Source organism: Polypterus senegalus, chromosome 6, assembly GCF_016835505.1.
Source record: "Polypterus senegalus isolate Bchr_013 chromosome 6, ASM1683550v1, whole genome shotgun sequence".
In the NCBI taxonomy this organism is placed as follows: domain Eukaryota; kingdom Metazoa; phylum Chordata; class Cladistia; order Polypteriformes; family Polypteridae; genus Polypterus; species Polypterus senegalus.
Window position 1 is genome coordinate 63,538,893 of NC_053159.1, and position 22,198 is coordinate 63,561,090.

At 40.5% G+C, this 22,198-nt stretch overlaps 1 protein-coding gene across 2 annotated transcripts in view; it reads right to left on the minus strand.

Annotated features, from left to right (window-relative positions):
* Positions 1–22,198, minus strand: part of megf6b (multiple EGF-like-domains 6b) — a 204,634-nt gene that overhangs the window by 68,695 nt on the left and 113,741 nt on the right. The window contains exon 5 of one of the 2 annotated variants that reach the window (XM_039756130.1): positions 14,992–15,114. In XM_039756130.1, coding sequence (XP_039612064.1) covers positions 14,992–15,114 — 123 coding nt within the window. Of the gene's footprint in view, positions 1–7,380; positions 7,673–14,991; positions 15,115–22,198 lie in introns of those variants that run through there. The other variant, XM_039756131.1, reaches the window with a different exon arrangement.

Below are 22,198 nucleotides of genomic sequence, written 5' to 3' on the forward strand. Positions count from 1 at the left end.
CACTGATGACGCTTTGGAAAAAAAATATTTTATTGTCTTCTATTTAACAATGAATGCATCTTTTCAAAGCAAACTGGCTTACTTTCAAACTTATAGGTATTTGCTGCCCTGCTGACCTGACACATAATAGCGGCTTCAGCATAAATTGTCTAATTCTGTCCAATCCACCCATAACAGACTCACTATTCCCATTAAACGGGGGGCTTGGTCAGCCCAAGTCCTCATTCCAGTTGACTAAGACCTCTCCGCTAAAACCGACGCTCTGCAGCTTTCCACTCATGCACACCTTGGTATATTTTGCAGCAGACTTCAACCTTCAGGTTGTGGCAGCTCTACCTAGTTGGACTGCAATTCCCATCAACCACGGGAGCAGTGTGTAATTGGGCGGCTTCTATTTTACATGGGGCATTCTGGGAAGAAACGTAACAAAGTGCTACTTTTAAAAAGGAGCCATATTATGCTGGATAAGGAGTCCAATCATTTATATTCATTTGTTTCCATGATTCACCCCACCACTGGATTAAAAACTATAACCTTGGATTACAGATTTTTCTACATTTATGTTCTTGTCCTGTGCCTGCTTCATCATGAGATTTCACTTTTGTTGGATACGTCTTAGCGTTCCCAACCATTTCAGATCTTCACGCAACAACTGCAACATGATAGGACACAACTGTCATAATATTCACAAGGCTGTTCACTTCAGAGCTCGGTTCATTTTCATTATCATTGACATCTACTGCCCGGATTGTTTTAGGACTTTGTCTTTAGTCATTTATCAGGATGTGCTTGTGTTTCATCAGGTCCATTTGTTCTGTGTTAGTTCAATAAGTATCCCCTTTGGGGAAATTGGGTAGAATTTGTGTGCGTGGTGTTTGGTTTTTTATATACTTTTATATATAATAAATTCTTTATTATCGTTTCCTCCCACAGTCCAAAGACATGCAGGTTAGGTGCATTGGTGATCCTAAATTGTCCTTAGTGTGTGCTTGGTGTGTGTGCCCTGTGGTGTGCTGGCACCCTGCCCAGTATTTGTTCCTGCCTTGCACCCTGTGTTGGCTGGGATTGGCTCCAACAGACCCCGTGACCCTATGTTAGGATATAGGGGGTTGGATAATAGCTGACTGACTGACTCTTTATTATCAATTCATTTATGCTACTGTTCTATGTGTCTCTGTGTGCGGGTCCAGGCTGGATGTGTTCCTAAAATAAACAACTCATCAATTTAGGATTCTGAATATCTTATAACTACTACAAGGTATTTAATTCCTCTGTACCACACCATTTTTCTTTTTTTTTCTATCTGTAAAGTATTTTTTCTGATTATAATGATAAGTTATTTTCTCATAGTCTGTCTGGTTGGCCATATCCACAATTAGATAGGCCTGGCACACACTTTCATTGGGTCTCCAGTTCCGATTATCTGCAGATAACCTTATAATAAACATCAGCCAGATTAACACCCAAATTATGTGCTACCAGGAAGACTCATATACTGTTCAGAGAAGATGGTGCTCATATCCCAGGAAGTCCACACACACAGTTTCCCTTTAAAGTATTCCCTACCATTCTATGTGACAAACAAACACATTCAGCAAACAAGACCCTTGAACCCCACACACCACCTATCTATGGCCAGTAAGAGTAAAATATCAATCAGTCAAAGTCTGAATCCAAAGAGTCATCAACAGCTTCATGAAGGGTCATTTAGGAAAGAATGTTTGCCTTTTTACACCTACAGTCAAGTATTTAAAGACTGCATAGGATTCCTTTAAGTTTAGAGGAAACCCTTGTGGTTTAAGTGGTTTTAGTTTTAGATCCAGCAATAGACAATCTGTTTAATCCAAAAAAAGATATGATTGCAAACAAAAAAGTCAAAATGTACATACAATGCGAGCATTCATTTAAACTTAAATTCACTGCATTTTTTTTTTTTAGTAATTTAAATATGAGACAACAATCTTCACTATGGTACCAGTCAATCACAGATCACACTCACACATGCATCTGTACCTACTTATGCCAGTTAGCTTAAAGTTTACATGGTCCCTATGATAGCCTGCTACGCCTGTCCAGGGATGGACCCTGCCATGTGGCTAGTGTGGCTCAGTTTAGGATCCAGGCCCCCCCAGCCCACAGTTGGATTAAATGGGTTTTAAGAATGTTATGTTCAAATCTGCATTGATGCCAGAGAGTGATGACATGACACTCTGTAGATGTGACAATAAGGACAATCCTATAAAACATCCCTGGAATCCTAGAGGAAAGCCAGGCATAAACTTGAAGGAGAAAACCATTGAGTCAGCCCTGAATGAGTTGGCTGGTAACACCACCAAACTATGAACACAACTTGCTTAACAATAAGTCACATGTTCTTGATGGCCTTGCTTTATGTACAGCATAACTCAAGGTGCCAGTAGTGAAGGTCGGGAGATGCACAGAACTGCTTAAGTATGGCTGCGATAAAAACAAGATGGCAACTGGGCCATAATGGCACCAACAGAGGTGCAGAGGTGTGTTTGCTCTCATCAGGATAAGCCCATGGAAAGTAGGATGAAAGAAGAAGAATGCTTTCTGATGTGAAGTGTCACAGGGTCATAGTCAATTTTTCTGAACATTACATAAGGTTAATATGACAGCTATTTATAACATCACAGAATTTGTAGATCTGTGTTTTTTTGTTCTTTTTTTTTCCCCTAGATGTAGTCTGCGTGAAGTGGCTAGAATGTCGCAGCTTTGTAGTGGGGGATGACGCTGGGCATGGCTTGCCAGTAGCAAACATCTATCTGGAGGCCTACAGTGGACTGTTTATTCATAATTCTTCCTGCTTTGTTAAATTGTACTATCATAGCACAAACCGATTGTTCTGTCTATCAATCTGTGGTACATTATTGACACATTTTCAGCAATTTTAGCAGCTAAAAGAAATCCCCACAAAGTAAAGAAGAAATAAATTGTGTGCAAGAATGACATTAACTAAGAATGTATATAAGAGCCAAATGAATGTTAATACGAGGGAAGTTTAAAACGATTCCGCACTTTTATATTTTCGTTGGAAATGGTGAAGGCGGGAGGAGTAGTAATTGGTCGTGTCTGAGAGTGTCATATAACTGGTAAAACTGCATCGCAAATGAAGGTGACTATGTAGAAAAGTAATATAATTTGTTTTTGAAATTTTTAATAAATACAGTTAAAAAAAATGCAGAAAGTCTTTTAACATCTCTCATAGCATAATTCACATAAATGTCTGCTTACACAAAGACATTTATGCATTTTTGACATACACCTTATACTTATTGCTTGAACCTTTCCAGTAGTTGTATTTATATCTATTTGGAATACCTCAACAAATGCAGCTAAAATGCATTAGAGCGAATAAAAATGCAATATGAAGTAATATGTAATATGAAGTAATCAGAAACGAGAGAAAAGAAAAGTCACAATTATCTCACAAAGTGAGACATTAGACAAGATCAACCTCCACAGAATAGTAGGATGTCAGGTCCCAAACTCCAGACATTCTGTTAAAAGACTCCATCAAACAAAATGTCGAACAACCCGTTATAAGCTCCACGATTCTATGGGTGTGTTAACAAACACAAAAAAAATGACGTAATTTTGTTGCATTCTGAGCACGCACAGTAATGCTAAGCAGCAGTGCTTGATGGATAGCATGTTTTGATAGAACACTGCAGTTTGGTTACCACTATGAGAAAGAGGAGTTAGGGTTGAGGTGCCACCACAAGGATGTGAGAAAATGAGAACGAGAATAGGATCTTGATATAAGCAGTAAATGAAAGTGAAGTTTACTGGAAGACAGCATCAGCCTGAAGACAAGTTTCAGCCCGGTGAAATACATGACAGAGTGGGACATATTTATGGTTGAAACTTGGCTGTTGGGAGTGAATACACGGAATAGACTGAGACTGCCAGTGTCAGCAAGACTGGAAAGATCAAGCTGGCCTGGATATAAAAGGGCCGGCCATCCACAAGGAGTCGTCCTTTGACCAGTGAAAATTGGGCTAGTAGTTTCTTAACTGTAGGAAAAAGTTTACAGTAAGGGATTGTGTTTTTTGTGTGTTAAACATCTCCAAGGTTCTGAGAGAGGAGGAAGTTTGTTTTTTTATAGCTATGTTATGCTTTCTTTCCTAGCTATTTTTCTTTGAGGGATTTCACTTTTCATTCCTGTTACTTTATTTTTTTATATTGCGTATAAATAAACCTGCCTGGACATTACTGTATTTTACAAGAGGATTGTTTAATTATTCATTTTATTTCATTTACATAGTGCCACTATTCAGTTTGTTTTTTTTTATTTTGGTGACAGCATTTGAATAATTCAACATTGATTACTGATTGACATAAAATATTATTTTTCTGTACAATAAAAAGAAATACTGTTTTTTGTTTAGTTTTTTTGTGTACATTATTTCTGCCTCTCTCCCACATTGGTTTTGTTTGATGACAAATGACTAGCTGCCCCTTAACCCAAACGTGTTATCATCCTGCGACACGGAGCACCACATGCTATTGACCAAAATACAGTGAACAATATGAAGAAAACAAGCTTTTTTATTTAGGGCCTGAAGCATAATAAGCTTTATGATGAAAGTAGTAATAATAACAAAAAAATTATTACCATATTAATACTGTTATCACAAAAGGTTCTATTACAATTATTTATGAAAAGGATTTATTGTGTGCATGACTGCAGAGCACCGTTTTTCGTTGTAACTGCTTAATTTCTTGGCAATCTTTGTATTTAGGCCCATAATGCTATCTACTGTATAATGATGATAAAATAATATTCCATACTGAATATAACAGTAATAATAATACAATATTTTCCTTTCATAAAGATATTTTTAGGACAATATAGCAGAATAATTTCTTGCTGAAAACTTCATTAATCCTCCTAAATTATGCTGCAGTTAGATTACAAGGGTGGACAAAATGATTATCTCTGTAGAGCAAAATCATCTGGCAAACAGACCATCAGTTTACTAAACTAATAACATAATATCATGTACATGGACTCACATCCTGAAACTGACAAGCAGAGACATCACAAAAATGTGGACAAATCATCTTCTGGGATGCCTAAAATGTGAAAATCTGTTTGACACATAATGACAGACAGACAGACAGAACTGCGACCACTGCAAAAAACAGGACATCAGGTGAAGAGCGAGGTCAGGCTATGGAGATAGATAGATAGATAGATAGATAGATAGATAGATAGATAGATAGATAGATAGATAGATAGATAGATAGATAGATAGAGAAGTGGGAAGGTCTCGCTTCCATGAGCAGCAGATGTACCACCTTTTGCCCTTCATTATCAGAATGGCCTCTTAATTCATATGAAAGTTGTCACGCATGTGCCTCAGAGAACATCATCTTCCGAGTTGGTCAGATGAAGTATTACCACCCACAGACATGAAGGGGTGCAATCACTGACTGTCATTTCTCTTTTTCCACCAACAGCTCTGAGAAGACGCCCAATGAGGGCAACTGATTCCACCCCTTATGGTCCATGGACTTCAACAGCATGGCACTCCTGGCAGGAAGAGTCTCATCTGGGTACAGTATGACCAGCTTCGTAGACAAAGCTCTCTCCTGGAGCCTGACAACACTTCACAGCCTTTTTCATTTCACCCAAAAACTGAAGCAGCATTTTGTTGCTTCTTGTGCCATCGCATGCCTGTTGTTTAGTTCTAAAGTATTATTTCAGTAAATGTGATGATGCAGTTGGTACCTTAAAATTTCACTTGGACTTCTGCATTCCTCTTGGTTGACAACACAGAAAAGTAGGCTAAGCATATAATGTAATGGGCTAAAGGTCAATCAAGTTGGGAAAATTTAGAAAACAGCAATAATTAAGATAACAGTAGTCCCATTAATTATAAATTCTAGTCAGACTATACCTTAATAATAATAAAAAAAAATCAGTAAAAACAGTGATACTAATAACAAAATTACAAATAACAGCAAAAATCCATTCAGGTAATAACAATGAAAGAAAACTAGCCATGTATTTTAATAATTCTGTACACATTATCATGCATGTGTGTCAGTGGCTCATCCTCCAGGCCAAGAAACCCCCTGGTGCTAATCTTACCCTCTTTTTTCCCTCCACAGTGTAGAGAAGATGCCCAGTGAGGGCAACTGACTCAGCCACTTCTGGTTCTGCCATGACTCATTATGAGAGTGCAGCGGTGGACTGAGTTCTTAACCACTGTGACTTTTAGAGGCTTCATCAGTGCAGAAAGACTCCTCAAGCTAGGACCCTGATTTTTTGTTCGTTTAGTGCTATTGAGTATATGTTTTACATGAACTGTTGTTACAAACAGGGACAACCAGGTTAGAGCAATATCAGTTCAACTTCTAGACCTGCAGTTCCTTCCAATGACAACAACATTTAATGTCAGAATAATTCAATCCCTCCGGAATCCATCTTCTGGATCCACATTTTGTATTACGGGTCAAGGGGAGTCTGTTCATTCAGTATCCTATGTAGCAGAAATCATCCAAAATGGAATGTCTGTCCATTTCATGGCCCACTCACACTAACTCATCTCACTTGAGAGTCAAATAGCCAATCTTGCATCTCTCTTAGATGTCCACAGAAAGAGCAAAATGTAGAGAAGAATAGATGGACAGATACAAGACGAATGTTAAAATTCCACATAGACAGATACATGCCCAGGACTTGAACCCAGGTCTTTGGAGCTTTGAGTAAGTTGTACTAATTACTGTGTCACTCAACTAAATAATCAGCCAAGAATCTTTTGAACAATAATAAACTAAAAAGACTTTATGCTCATACCAACAACAATGTTTCTGATGTGAGGTAGGAAGCCTCATACCAGTGAACTGCAACCACTGCGGAAAACAGGACATCAGGTGAAGAGCGAGGTCAGGCTATGGACATGGGGCCATTGATCCTGTAGCTCAATGCATGCATAGTTCTTGTCTCTGACAACACTCCTTCTTTCTATTCAGTATCTACTATAGCTGTGACTGTCATAGTAACATTTAAGAAAACATCTGTCCAATTGGTTACAATACATGCAAGTTTAACTCAACTGTGTCTGGAATAATTATATTGATGAGAACAGTGAGCTCATTAATAATGCACAATAAATCAATCAAAAAACTGAACTGCAGGGTGGTTTATAAGGAGAAACAATACAAAGATTGTTCAACATTTCTAGTCTCTCTCTTTGATGAAATTCTAATGCACCAACACCAGCTCAGATGGAGCTCCAACCATACGGATACCAATGGTAGTGACACTCTCAAACTCATCTTTAGTGCCTACTTGCCACTTGTGCTCCTCCTGACACCCACCACTTAACCAAGATCCATACCACTAACCTGGTGCCAGGTAGCTCACAGGATATCCGCTGTGCCCAAAATAGCAGGTGTAACAATTCCTCCTCCTGGGGTTATAAAGAATTCCCCCGGCTCCTAAGGTGCTGCCTAGCAAGAGCTCAAAGCAGCCCAGTGCCAGCATCAGGACCCTGATCTGTGCCATCAAAAAAATTTCCACTTCAAAAAATTCACTTCAAATAAATTACAAAGGCATAAAGCAAAAAAAAATAATCACTAAAATGTCAACAGAGCAGCAAAGGACAATTCATGCGCTGCAGACTACAGAGCATCTGGAAGAAAGACACAGCCAAGCAGCAGACTGAACACTGAGAACACGCCCCCCCAGCAACCAGAGAGGCACAAGAGTCCCGCCCCCCCCAGCCCTCCCCTTGGCCTGTGCTCGTGGACGCACACACAAACATACACACAGGCGCCTTCCCCTCCAGGTAAAACAGTGCGACCCGCTGGGTCCAGTGGTGCCATAACGCTGCATTCCACAGAATTTCCTATGTGGGCAGCCAGAAACTTCCACTGGCCAGCCAAAGAATGGTTCAGGTCACAATATGAGTGAAAGACCCCCACAGCACTCCTCTGAGCCCATTGGGCATAAAACAATAACAAGAGTGGGTAAGCAGCTTTTCCGCAGAACATTCTATATATTGCATGTGTTGGCTCCTCCAAGCATGTAGGGCTGAAGTGTCAGTTAAAGCGAACTAAATGGATGTGCATCTGTCATCTCTTAAAAAGGCAGCAGGGAGACAAGCAGGCGGGCTTAATCTGTCATACTCACAGAAGAGTTCATGTGCCTGTCCAATCCATTTTATTATGGTTGAGCAGACAGGAAGTTTTTTAGGGTGCTGAGTCAAACCTGTGTGTCTTATTAGTGCCCTGTAGCACTATGACACTTTCCTAGTGATACTGCCCTCGGTTTTGTTTTTTTTAACACCAGTTTTACCGGCTTTGCGTTCGCTTGTCTGCTGAGAACAGACACCTATTTGGTGTGGCCCATTTGCTGGGTCAGAAATGCATTTCTTTTGGATGTGCCCGACTGTCGCACCTCTGCTCTCTTAGCAGGCAACAGCCTCTACTAAAATAAACAAGCTGCGTGTCTGAAGAAGTAAGCCTCCATCCGCCTGCTGCGCTGGGCACCACTCACATTGGAGGCTTGCATGTTTACCCCCACCGCACAATTTACAGACGCGACAATGAGTCGGCCTCTTGGAATTCAACAGCTGGGCTGCGTGCGAACGGCTTGCTCCTCGGAGGTTTGATGTTGACTGTCGAGGACTGCCTTTGAAGGGTTTATGTTTCCAGCAGTGACATCCAGAGGTGCTCCCTCTGACCAATCCTCCAGTACCATCCTTAGACCTAACTGTCCGAGATGCTTCAGCAGGCTTCATTGTCAAATCACAGTTTTTCCTCTCTTGCATGTTAAATAGTGAAATTGTTTATTTCTTGACTCTGCTATACTGGCAACTTGTAATATCTAGTCAAAAGGCTCACTGCATATTCCACACTAAATTAGTTCATCTTGTATTGCATTTTGTCATGCCATTTTGACTTGTACTGTTTTGTATGGTAAAGCTCCTTGTGGTGGCGTAGATTATTATCAAATAATTATTGATTCAAACCAACCATCACCTCTAGAGTATCTAACATGAGGAGCTTGGTTGGTCACTGATATGGTTTGAAATGTTTGAAAAGAAAAGAGAAGATTAGGCAACACTAAGCTTCTGAGAATGAAGAAAGCATGGAATACATTGCTGCCAGTTCCCTTCCTCTTCACGGCTTTGAAGTCAGCTTCACGTCCCTTTCAATTAAGGAGTCACACTTGGCCTTCCTTGTAATAAGGTCAGCTCACTCCCTCGAAGGTGCACTTTACGATAAGTGACTTTTAGATTACAGTACTACCTCCTTCACTGGCCGTACCTCACAATTACCAATGATTCATAAATGACCATCCATTTCAGGAGAGCACTTTGAAGCCTCTTTGGTGTGTTTATGTACCTCTAGAAGCAGCAAACAGGATACTATGCTCCATCGATTAGACCTCTTTGATCTTTCAGTGGATCACCCACTGAACACTCCCTCCCTGCCTCACCCTGCCATCAATGTGTCCCTTAAGCTCTTAGCAAGGCATGCATCAGCTCTTTGAGTCATGAGTGAAGGACAGGTGACATTCACTCCGATAGGAAGTTTAAGTGCCAAGTGCTAATTTGACTTCAGTATTAACTCCTAATTGCAACAGACAATATTTTAATTTCCTCTTTGGGACAAATAAAGTATAGCCTCTCAGTCAGTCTGTCTGTCAGTTGTCAGAGGTGGCTGGGGTGGTGACCCGGCCGGGACGCCCAGGAGGGCGACCGCCCTGGTTCCTTTTGGGGCCACGGGTACAGAGCTTTGAAGCTCCACCCTGTAGGGGCCCCTGGTCGCTGCCAGGGGGCACCCCCATGCCTTTGGAGCCCTGGACCTCAGCACTTCCTCCACACCAGGAAGTGCTGGGGGGGAAGAAGAGCAGGGACACCCGGAGTGCTTCCGGGGATGCAGCTGGCACTTCCACCAAACAGGGGAGTGATAATAAAAGGGGCCGCCTCCCTTCATTCGAGGCGAGAGTCGGGAGCGGAGAGGACTGAGCCGGATGTAAGGAGGCTAGGAGGCGGCCTGAAGGAAGGAAGGCATTGTGTGGCCAGGACTTTGGGGACTTTGGGGGTTTTGTGGTGCACTTTGTGACTGTAAATATTGTAAATAAACGTGTTTGTGGGTGACATGAACGTGTCCGCCTGTTTGTGTCTGGGCCAACCTCCACACTGTCTATCCATCCCTACCATCAGCTCCAAAATCCAGAGGGGCACAGGTCACATTTATCTGCAGCAGGAGGTTTGAATCCTACCTTCTCTACCTTTGTTCTCTTCAGTACCACCGCCTCCAAATTCCAGAACCTTTCCAGTTTAGGTCATCTGTGTCACTGTGACATTAAATTCTCTTGTACTGCTAGCAGCCCTGACAGCAATGTGAAAAGGTCACTCCTCTCCATCAGTCCTTTCGTTCCTACCAGAATGCTAATGTTTAGGACTGCATTAAGCAAAGTGTGTAAATTGAGGGGCTCAGGGCTGCCAGTCCCTCTTTCCACAGGAAATGGACACATACTTTGACAAGGATTAATATCTGGAGAGGAGGAGTGAGAGATTATATCTTTGGATTTAAATGAGACAAGGGGGTTCTGATATATTTCTCATTCATAATCATTTTCTAAAAATCAACGTAAACTGCAGTGTTTTCCCTACCACAGAAATGAGTGGACAGGCCACCCTATAATTTTGATTGCAAACCCAGTAATCCATAAAGACCTTGCGGCATCCAATCTTGAAGTGAACTGAATTACTTTATCAAGTCACTATCGTTTTCCAAACTGGGGATGCCACGATCGAGTTGTCTGTGGCGTTTGTTGGTTTACTTTCACATGATCTACTTTTTCGTCTTCTGACATTCTTTATGTCGAATGGCTGCAATCACTTTGCATTATAAAATGTGACATAATACACTTCTTGGAATCAGCTTGAAAATAATCATGTGTTTAGTCATGCGCTGAGATTCACTTGAGGTGACAGCTCCAGCAACCAATGAATAGGGAGATTTTAGCAACTGCGGCTCCTAAAAAGTGACGTGTCCCTGATCTAAACCTCGGTGCAAAATGTTTCGAGATGTAAATCTGACACTTACTTTAGGAATTAATGCGATCCTACCATGATGCATCTCCAGCCCTCTTTCACTAGTTTAACTAGAAATGGATAGCAAATGGCAGTGTTCTGACATCCCTTATATGTATTATAACATGTTAGAAAATGTGATTCAATTAAAAATTTGCACCTCTTTTTTCATGACTGTGATTTAATTAGGAATGTGCATGTATGCATGTTTGTATTGCAATTCATTTTAGAATGTGTGTGTATTCTTTTTTGGTTGCTAAAAGATACATTTGCATTCTTTAATAATTTATTGGTAAAATTTTTCAGTGGCACATACATAAAAGGGGAACACTACCAAACCTCAGGGTCAGCAACCATTCTCACTCAATAATAAAATGTTTCAAGGAGAAACAACGCAGAGCCACAGCATCATCAGGACTGCATAAACTTCAACCATTGCCAACTGTGGCACCATGGATCCTCTCATTCTTTGTTTCCATAAATGCCAGTCTTTGCCTAATCCCACTTAGAGCTGCAGCTGTGAGTGAAATGGATGGCTGGAGACAAGCAAAAGTTCATGGACTTCCCAGATCCTGGGAGATGATGAATAACCGAGCCGTGCCTTCTGCCACTTGGCCCAGGACCACACGTCGCCTTTTCTGTTTGATCACAAACAGCTTTTCAGTTTTAAAAGAACAATGGCCCTAGTCCAGCTTTCCAGAGCAAAAGCATCTTTGCCACTCCAGTCCAGTGCTTCTGTTTGTGATTAAGCCTCCTGCCAACTCCGGCACGTGCTGAAAGAAGACAGTACAGGAGCTGCAACACAAACGCATGCTCCATAGCCCACAGGTAGGCCAGTCATGGTGTGGAGACTCAGAGTCTCCGAATTAAGGCACACATCCAAAATAAAGATGGCACCTAGTCAAACGGACTGGTGTTCCTCGGTGACCGGCAACTTAATGAGAGTCTTGCCCCTTTGTTGCTTTAGGCTGCTTTCAAAGGTGGACATGTGAGGAGTACCAACTGAACACCACCTACAAAACGATTCATTCAGTACTCTTCCACCTCTTCTTGTCATTGTCCTACTGCTACACGACAGTAGGGTGAAAAATTCACTAAGAATGCCATTTGAATCTGAACCAGAAGTCCTGACAAGTATCAGAATGTGGAAAGGGTCACCAAGGGTCTTCTATTCTCACTACCACGGGACCCCTGAAGCAGCAGGGCAGTGGCATTGATGTTTTCAGATTTTTATGTTGCTGAATGGTCTGCACTAAGCACCCTGTAAAAGTGCCGGGGAACTTTAAAAATGTGCAGTAGGTACAAAAACTAAACATGAAGTGTGTAAATTGTAAAGGATGTCCACCCTAACCTAATTAATACAGTATTATAAACATTTGGCTTTTGAAGATTAAGAGCAGTATGAAATATCTGAATATCTATACATAAGCAGACCAGTGTCGCCAGACTGAAAAACAGCTTTTCCCCACAGGCAGTCAGACTCCTGAACACAATGTGACTCCCACCCAGCATGTGCCCCCTTATCAAGGGCTCTTATCTAATTACTGTTCTCTTCTACTTTTCTTTGCATTCCTTGTCTATTGTACATCTTCTATCATCTCTGATTTCTGTTTGTCAATATGATGTTGGTTTATACAGATGTCATGTCTTGTTCTGCATTCCCCCACTCTGTATTGCTACATTGTCCTATTTATTGTCTAAATATGACACTGTAGGGAACTTAAATTTACACCACTGTATAATGTACAAAGGTATATGTATAGATGATCTGAGAATAAAGCCCACTTGACTTATACAGTATGAAAGTCCATAAGTGCATAGTGCTTTTATGTTTCACTGTAAAGTTTTTAAAACATGCATGGTATGTCATTTTGTGTGTTGCATTCCTTAATATATTGCACTAGTTGTGCTACCCATCTAAGATGGGTTGAAATCTAAGTAATCAACGTAGACCTCAATGTTAATGTTTGCAGTACAGTACAGTGTGTACATCTGGTTGCGGAGTCTCCATTACATAAAATTTGGTACAAAAGTCGTAACAGTAGTGCTAATATTTGAGATGCACTATCTGTTGGATAGTAGAGACATACCAACCAGAAGGACACACAGACACACTTCTCCTTTTATTATGGTGTATGTAGGAGAAGTGGCACCCAGTGAGCAGTGCTATAACTCCACAGTCCTTAGTTTGAATCTCAGCCTAGTCATTGTCCTGGTGGTCTTTTTTTGGGTTCATTCCACATCATAAACGCAGGTTACCTCAAGTGGTCATTCCAGACAAGCTAACCAGAGTGCGTACACTATGATGGACTGGCATGGCTGGTTCCAGATTTCTTATCCAATAGTTTTTGGCAAGCCTGAATTGAAATTGGTGGGTCCCAAAACTTTTCAGATAAACGAATGAATTAAACGGTTTTATAAGAATAGTTGAGATCCCTTGTCATGAACACCCATAGAGATCATGTGTTCTAGTTAATTTTCTTTTATTAGCAGTAGAAAAGGCCCAAGAGTTTGAGGAGCCCAAAAGCAATGACAGAATCCAATAAACAAGCAGGAGTCGGAGAACCAAGAAGAGCTAACCACACAGAACATAAAAGTCAGAATGCAGAACCAAGGTTGCAAAAAAAAAATGAGAAGCAAAGTTACAAATCATAAATTGAATTTCTTAATCCTAAATAACACTAATCAAGATGTTTTTATGGTTTATTTTGCCAAGTTGCTCCAAGGCTTGGGTAGCTGTGTGCCACCTCTGGTCATTTTAAAATTTTTACTGTTTTCTCTTGTTTTTTGAAGCTTAATTTATATCTTTTTCAGGGTTGTTGTTATGAAGAATCAATTTTATTCATTCATGTTCAGGTTTAGTTTCATTTTATGTTGGATGAAATTTCACATATTATTGTGACTCCGCCATGTTGTTTTTCATCACGCTGCCGTTTTGTCAGTGGTTGGTTTACTGTTGCTGTGGTGTTCTGATGCACTTCCTGGATTCGAAACTAAATGTCTGCTTTAGAATCTCTGGCTTTAGATTATTTGCTTTCGAATTCCTGGCTATGATTTTCTTCAGTTTTTTGGTATATTGATTCATAGATTTAATGATAACAAACTTTGGCCCTTCCAGTTGACAATGTTTCATCTCCTGATCTCTTATTCATTTAATCTGCCTCTTCCTCTCACGTCTCATAATCAGGACACAACAACATAATGCGTCATGTAACGTCCATGTCACATGATCAATAATAAGAATATCAAATGTCAACTACATGGCCATGGTTATCAGCAAAACCCACAAAATGACAGCACCATAGCAGAATTACCATCTAGTTTGGCGCCACGGTGACTTCATTGTCATAACAATAAAATAAATAAATCAATGGAAATAAACATACCAATGTCAAAGAAATTAAACAAATTAAAAGGGTAAAAAACAATGATTCTTGAAAACCTTCAGCTGAACATCTGGAGTTTGATTAATGCAATGCTGCTGGCCAGCATGCAGTGATGGAGCACTTCTCTCCACAGCTCTGAATTTTTTTGGAATGTTGCCATACAATAAGAGATTGGGGTTGTGCAGCCATATTTTGTGCGCTGTCAGGTAAGGACAATATAATTAGAACTGTCTTACATCCATGTAAACCACACTAACCAAAGCCTCCCAGCATATTTTAACAATGCAAAATGAGTCTTAGTGCTCTGATGTCTCCCTGTGTGCCTTCTTTAAAGAGATGACAATCAGAAAACCACAAACTGTACAGCAGTTGGTTGTTGTCAAATAACAAATCAAACTAGGAATCCCAAACTTGGTGACTCACACTGAAAAAGAATTGAATAACATCCTGTTAACCCAAAAGAATTTTCAGTGCCCAAGTCACCTGAAGGACCCCGTGAACTCCAAAAAGAAAGCACTTACCTTGGCATTGTTTCCCATCACTCATCAGTTGAAGTCCATCTGCACACTTGCAATAGAAGCTACCAATGGTGTTACAACACTGTCCTTCACAGCCGCCGTTGGTCTCTTCACATTCGTTCACATCTGCCAGAAAATAAGACTTGTTTTAAACTACGGAGCTTTCACTTCTGCAAAGCATCCCTCAGCTTACCCATCTGGGCCTTGCCTCAAATTGACAGCCTCTCACTCAGCATGGAGGTGCTTCAGAACCTAACTGTCAGATTAAAATGCCTATAATTATCTGTTTGGAATGTCAGATTTAAACCATAGTGCTGTCCTCAGACTCTGGACACCTCCTAAACCCATCCTCAGTGTGACTTCAGATTAAGAATTGCTTCACAAGTTACAAATAAATCATCTTTCATTAGTTCCTCTTAACTTACAACAGTAACATGGAAGCTATACTGTTGTCCACATCTTGAGGTCACGTGTGTTGAGGCGATGCTCTACTGACCAGTATCTCATTCAGTAATGAACTAAAACAATGATAGACATCTTCAAGAGAATCAGCAAGGTCTGATTCACTCCCACAGTGAGCCTCTTAGTAAAACTGAGAATGGCTGGGAGGCCTACATCTGTGGCTCATTAGCAGCAAGTCCTTCCAAATCAGGCAAACATGACAATTACCTTCAGACTACTTCCCAGCGGCCAGGAATGTGTAAAAATGGAGGCGATTATGCAGTAGACTCAAGGCCAGGTTGCCTGCCACCCCCCATTACTTAATCCACAATAAGTGCTCAGTCTTGGATTGCTGCGGAATTTACCCCATCAGTGCTTCGTCGTCTCTGTCACTGCTTTCCAAGGCATTTTTCCTCAACAACATGAACCTAGCACCTCTTCCACATGCTGTCATTTTTATTGCGTATCTTCTTTTAGTGCATTTCCATTTTTTATGAATGAGGGGGTGTTTTACACAACACCTGGCAGGTCAGATTATTGTCGCTGGTTGTAATTTGGCTGGTATGCCCAGCGTGAAGGGTCTTAAGTGAGTTTCCTTTTAAAGGCATGCTGCCAAGATGACACTTTAATGTCCCATAGAGTGTTTCTGCTACACTACCAGAATGACAAGCATCTTGTTCTGGACGACTTCCTACTTTACCACCCAATGCACACAGAGACACTCAAGCTGCCTCCAAAACAAGCAACGTTAGGATAAAGGTTGAGTCGAACATGGACTGACAAATAAAGAAGACTTGAATTGAACCATAGTGGAGAAACACAGTTCTGTAGAGGTTGACATTGATGTCTTAAAGTTCCAAGAAATGGGTTTCTAGTCCAGCACCCAAGGGGATTTCCTCAACATACTCAGATTTAACTTCCACATCCCAAAGAGGCACAGGTTAACATCATGCTAAATGGACCTGACATTGCAATGGACTAATGTTCTCTGAAGGAATGGTTTTTGCACATAATGGTTTGATCCTCAACACACTTTCTAAAGCAGGAGTTCCCAGCTTGGGGGTAAATTTTGCCTGCGCAGATCTTGATTAGTTCCCCAAGACAACATGAGATTTACTCTTTCAACAACTGCATCACGAATATCTGAAATCGTTGACGAAAAGCAAGAACAAGCGTCTTCACTGACTGATGTGTTCTCATCAACTCTATGTGTTTCATTCTCGTATACCAGTATCTGCTTATCATTATTTGTTTTTAAAAAAGAGAAATAACATTATCCTGTGCTATTATTATTGTTCTTCCAACATAAAATAAAAATGTTAAAAACAGCATCTTAAAATTTCCTTTTTGTCAATTGTTATATTGTGGTAGAAGTATAAACTCAAAAAACTGAACAAAACAGGGTGGGGGTAAATCTACTTTCAAAAAAGTTGCCACAGGGTAAACAGAATGAAAAAGGGTTGAAAACTCTGTTCTAAAGGATGAAATCAGTTCTGAAATTGGAAAGATAAACAGAATTATGGGTGCTGCTGCCTCCCAACTTCTGGACGGTAAGTTTCAGACCTAGCCCAGTTAATGCACTCCCAGTTTCTGTGTTGATTTTTCTCAGGGTGCTCCGATTTTCTCCTTCACCCCAGTGATGTGCAGGTTAGGTCAATTACACATAACATTAGATTTTCAAACCTGCTTAATCCACTTAAGCTGGATTTCTTAAACTTTTTTTTCTTGTGGCCCAACCTTCCAAGTGTCTTCCAGACCCAGGCCATGATGGAAATAAACAAACAAATGTCAAAGAAATTAAATTGACTAAAGGGGTATGATTCTTCACAGAAGAAGAGAAACACCAAGAGCATTCATATTGGGTTTTGTCCTTGGAGAATCACCACTGATAGTCATGGCGGGATTCCCCCTTGAAGAATCGCCATTGACGTCTTGGTGGAGCAATATGGATTGCTTAAACAACCTGCGGTAACCCAAGACACTTTGCAAACCGTATGCAACCCATTCCCATTAGTTGTGACCCAACAGCAGCAACCCAAGACCCAAATAGTTTAGGAAATTGTGCACTTAAGCATTTTTGGGAACTGGAACCTGACCAAACAGTCCTGGGTGTATTCCAGAAAAGAGCACACTGCAAGGCTCACTCACATACACTCACATAGTCCCATTCAGACTCAGCCAATTCAGCATCAACAATTACCCTGACAGGCTTGTCTTGGTGATATGACTGGGAAACCCATTCAGCCACAGGAGAACATGCCAGTAATACACAGATGAGCAGGCCCGGATTCACATTCATGTTGAGTCTATGAGACAACAGCACTAAGCACTGAGCTATCATGATGCCCAGGTTAAGTTAGGGCTGTATCTAACTTTGTCTTTTGACCTTTTCTGTTATAATGAGCTGTTAACCCTCTAGACGTCTGAGTTTTCCTCTCCTCCGCAGTCAAACTGGCCACAGTTCGACAATTATGATAATGGTCAGATATTGTTAGGTTCCATTTATGTTAACGGGTTTGGCGCATCTTTGACCTACTGTGTATTTAAAAAGATCTGTGATTTTATGTATTCATTATGCAATCATAAAGTCTGTAAATGGATTTACACATGAACCTGTTATACTGCTCTGGGCTTGCACCCAGTGAAGAGCGCTATACAGAATCAATAAACAGGGCACCCCTGCAAGAGAACCACCTCTTTCAACCTTCACAAACATATGCAGTTTTTAATATCTGGAAAAAATTTGGAATTAACTTGCTTAGAGATCTTTATATAGACAACGTCTTTGCATCCTATGAACAATTACATTCCAAATTTAACATTCCAACTACAAATTTCTTTCACTATCTTCAAATCAGGAACTTTGTTAAACAGAACCTTCCAGATTTTCCTCATCTTGCACCCTCATCCACGCTGGAAAAAATATTGCTCAATTTTGAGGAATTAGACTCCATCTCTACAATATATAAAATCATTTTACAATCCCTTCCTTTCAAAGATCCAAGAGTACACTGGGAAAATGACCTCTCAATTAATATATCAGAAAAGGAGTGGAAAGTAGCAATGCAGAGAATTCACTCGAGCTCCATATGCGCAAAGCATACAATTATACAACTCAAAATTATATATCGATCACATCTGTCTCGACTAAAACTCTCCAAAATGTTTCCAGGGCATGATCCAACCTGCGAACGTTGCAACCAAGCCCCAGCCTCACTAGGTCACATGTTCTGGGCCTGCACCAAATTAACATTATTCTGGACAAAAATTTTTAATTACCTCTCAGACAGCCTTGGACTCACAATCCCTCCTAACCCATTAACAGCTGCGTTTGGAGTTCTTCCAGAGGGGCTTAAAGTGGAGAAAGACAAACAAATTGTGATTGCATTTACTACACTCTTGGCACGCAGACTTATTCTGATAAACTGGAAGAACCCAAACTCTCCTCTTTTAAGTCAGTGGGAAACTGATGTGTTATACTATTTAAAATTGGAAAAAATCAAATACTCAGTTAGAGGATCTGTACAGACTTTTTTCAAAACATGGCAGGATCTAATCAGTAGTATTTTAAAATAAGTTGATAAAGCACAAAGAATTTATTAATTTAGGTATTTTTACAAGCCTTAAATTTTACACCGTTTGGCTTGCTCTCTCTCTCAGGGGTGGGGATTGATCTGTTCTTAGCATAATTCTTTTTTTTGTAAAAACTTGATTGCTATGTATTGATTGTAATAAAATTAATAAATAAAAATAATAAAAAAAAAAAAAAAGAATCAATAAACAGAATGGAATTGAGTTAATTGGATCTAAACTGATCCCATATACGTGACTACTCCATAGAATGCAGTGCACTCACACCCATCATTTGTCCAGTGGTACTTCTCACAATAATAAACTTGGATAAAGTAGGCTTAAAAAGTGCATGGGAGTGAAGTGCTTTCCAAGTACAGCTGTCAAACAGGCCTAAGAAGTCAATGTCACTGCAGTGGTGTCCGTTATGTAAATGGCATGACTGCACACGCAACTGCTAAATTACATCAGATGCCTGGAGCATATCACCACTTAAAACACGTACTTATAAGAAGCAGCTGTGCCTCTTGTTCCACAAATCTTGTTAGGATCATACTACCATCTCCTTAGAGATTCAAGGCGGTGAAGCAGTTAAGAGACCCCACTCTGTGCTTAAAGAATGAAGGACACGAATGGATAAAGGGGGTATCTTCCCAAAACAAAGAGATGAGACCCAAGGGCACACATTTTTTAATGGCTTCTTATCACATACAATGCATTTTGGGGTGAATTCTATTCCTTACAACTTTTGTCTTTACTTGATGCACATGCGGGTTATTATTTTGACCAACGTTAAGCCACAGTGAGATTTGAGCTCATGAGTTTAGGTTTGCACATCCACCTCCTCAGCCGCAGAACATGCTGAGTGCGTTTGATTTCACTGAAGCCAGACTCACTAAGTGCCCACAACAGTAGCACTCGCTTATGGACAACCTACTCCCCTGGAGGTAATCATTCCAGGCTAAAATCTGTTCCATTCCAGAACTTCATTAGCAGCAAATTTCTAATCATCACTGTTGCCCCTTTAAAAAACTCAAAATGCAAAGTGCTGACTGAAAGCTTACATGAATCAAAATCTTAGTTTTCTTGGCTTAGTCTTTAACAGATTGATAGTTCCTTTAAAAAAGTTTCCCTTCTCATATTCCTGTAGCTTTCAACAGACCCATTGTGACTTAACACCTCCGAGAGCTGCTCCTGATTTCTTCTACAGCATGTCAAAAATTCAGCAGAGAGGCCGACCAGGTTTTCATGCTAAAATGAAACACTAAGCAGAAACAACCATTCCCATTAGAGACGTATCCATCAAAACTCCGGAGGAGTCACGAAAGACAGTTAACTTCACAGAGCTGAGCGAGAGGAGGAGCGGGGTATCCATCATTGTCAGCTGACAGCCAGCACGCTGCGGCTGTTACGGAGAGCACAACTCTGAGTCTGGCAAACTCATTAGCTCTCTGGAGTGGCTCAGCATTTTTTGAAAGGAAAACAATCAAAATTATATTTAGATTCCGCTGTGGGAGGGCCTGCTCTACAGTTCAAGAGCTGTTTGCATCAATTTAAAAATGTGTGCCTTAATATTCCAAGAACAAACACTTATGAAGAAAAAATGCATTTATTTGTGTTGCACCCCTCAGTTGTGATGAACTATAAATACAGGGGGCCCATGGAACAACTGTGTACTTGTATACTATGTACAGTGTGAGCATTAGCAAACCCAAAGCCAGTGGTGACAACTAAACATGGAGCTTCTCTGCTTGAATGCCAGCTCCTTACTCACTACGCAGTGCTGCATAATCGGTCTAAAAATAAAAGCTACTTTATAAAATTGAGAATCTGACCGACTCCTGGATATTTACAACAGCACATGTGAAGTCTTCAGTACACTTCAGCGTTTACAGTTGGTGATTTCAGCACATGCTAATGATGGACTTGGATCTCCTGGAGAGGGAAGGCAGCCAACTCCTCAGGGCCATCAGAGCTGTTACTCTGCCATGTATCTCCCAGAGCTTGATTTTTTCAATGAATTCTGTTGACTGGAGTTTTTGTTTCCTCTCCTCCACTGTTAATGCACCACTGATAGAAATACTTTCAACATCTATGTATCTCATTTGTGTTGTTTCTGAATAATATTTCAATATGCAATATAACTTCAAGGGAGGCCCACTGAATAAACTGAAATGAGCAGAAGTGTGTCAAGAAACACTACTGGGACTCCTTTATACCAACAATAATACGTCTGCATAATGCCTCCCTGTCACTACCGAAGTTTACTTTCTTTTTAAATCTCCTTCTTTTGTAGTCATTCAGGGTATATTCAGACAATAGTGTGTATGTGTATGTGTGTGAGTATATGGATGGATAATGACTGGATAATAGATGGATGGATATATATATTATATATATATATATATACAGTAGTTATTTATCTATTGTAAGTGCCCAGGAGAAATGACGGGCGTGGTTACAAACATTACCTGGCCAGGATGCCTTATGATTCCTGTACAGGTTGGGATACCAGAAGGAATAATTGTGTAATGAGAGATGGAAGCTAGGAGCAGTTCACCCCCAACATTAAAAAGTGGCAGTGTTCCTTACCATTAGTAGCAGTGTGGACACCTGCAGGGCTGCATGGGAATTGGAGTTCAGAAGCACAGCCCTATAGGGGACCTTGAGTGACAATAGAGGGTGATGGTGGGTTTTATGACCCAGAAGTGCTTCCAAAAAGCCACAACGTGCCGCAGGTCCAGCTTAAAAGGGCTATGCTAGCAGATACTGTGTTGCTGGAATATAGTAACAATTCTTATTTATTACCCAGGGGCAATTATGATTAACATGGGTATCAGCCTGGTAGAAGAACATGATTTTGTAATGTAAACACGACAGTGGCTTTAAAATTACTGATCACTTAGGTAATCATTGTTAACTCCGCGTGTAGTGGGGCCTTTTAGATTGGGATGCATGCTGCCCAAAAACAACACTAAAGAAAAGAGAGAACATCTGCACCACCACCTTGACAAGACACCTGCATTCCCATTGACATTTTAAAGATGAAGGATCTCTTAGGACTGGAGAACGTTTTTAAGCAGCTGTGCACCCAGGCTTGTAGGGACTCACCATCAACATTTGCATCCTAGCATAAATATCTTTCAAAAAGACTGTTTTATTACAATGACTTTGTTCCATTAATTTCGTTTTATTGCAG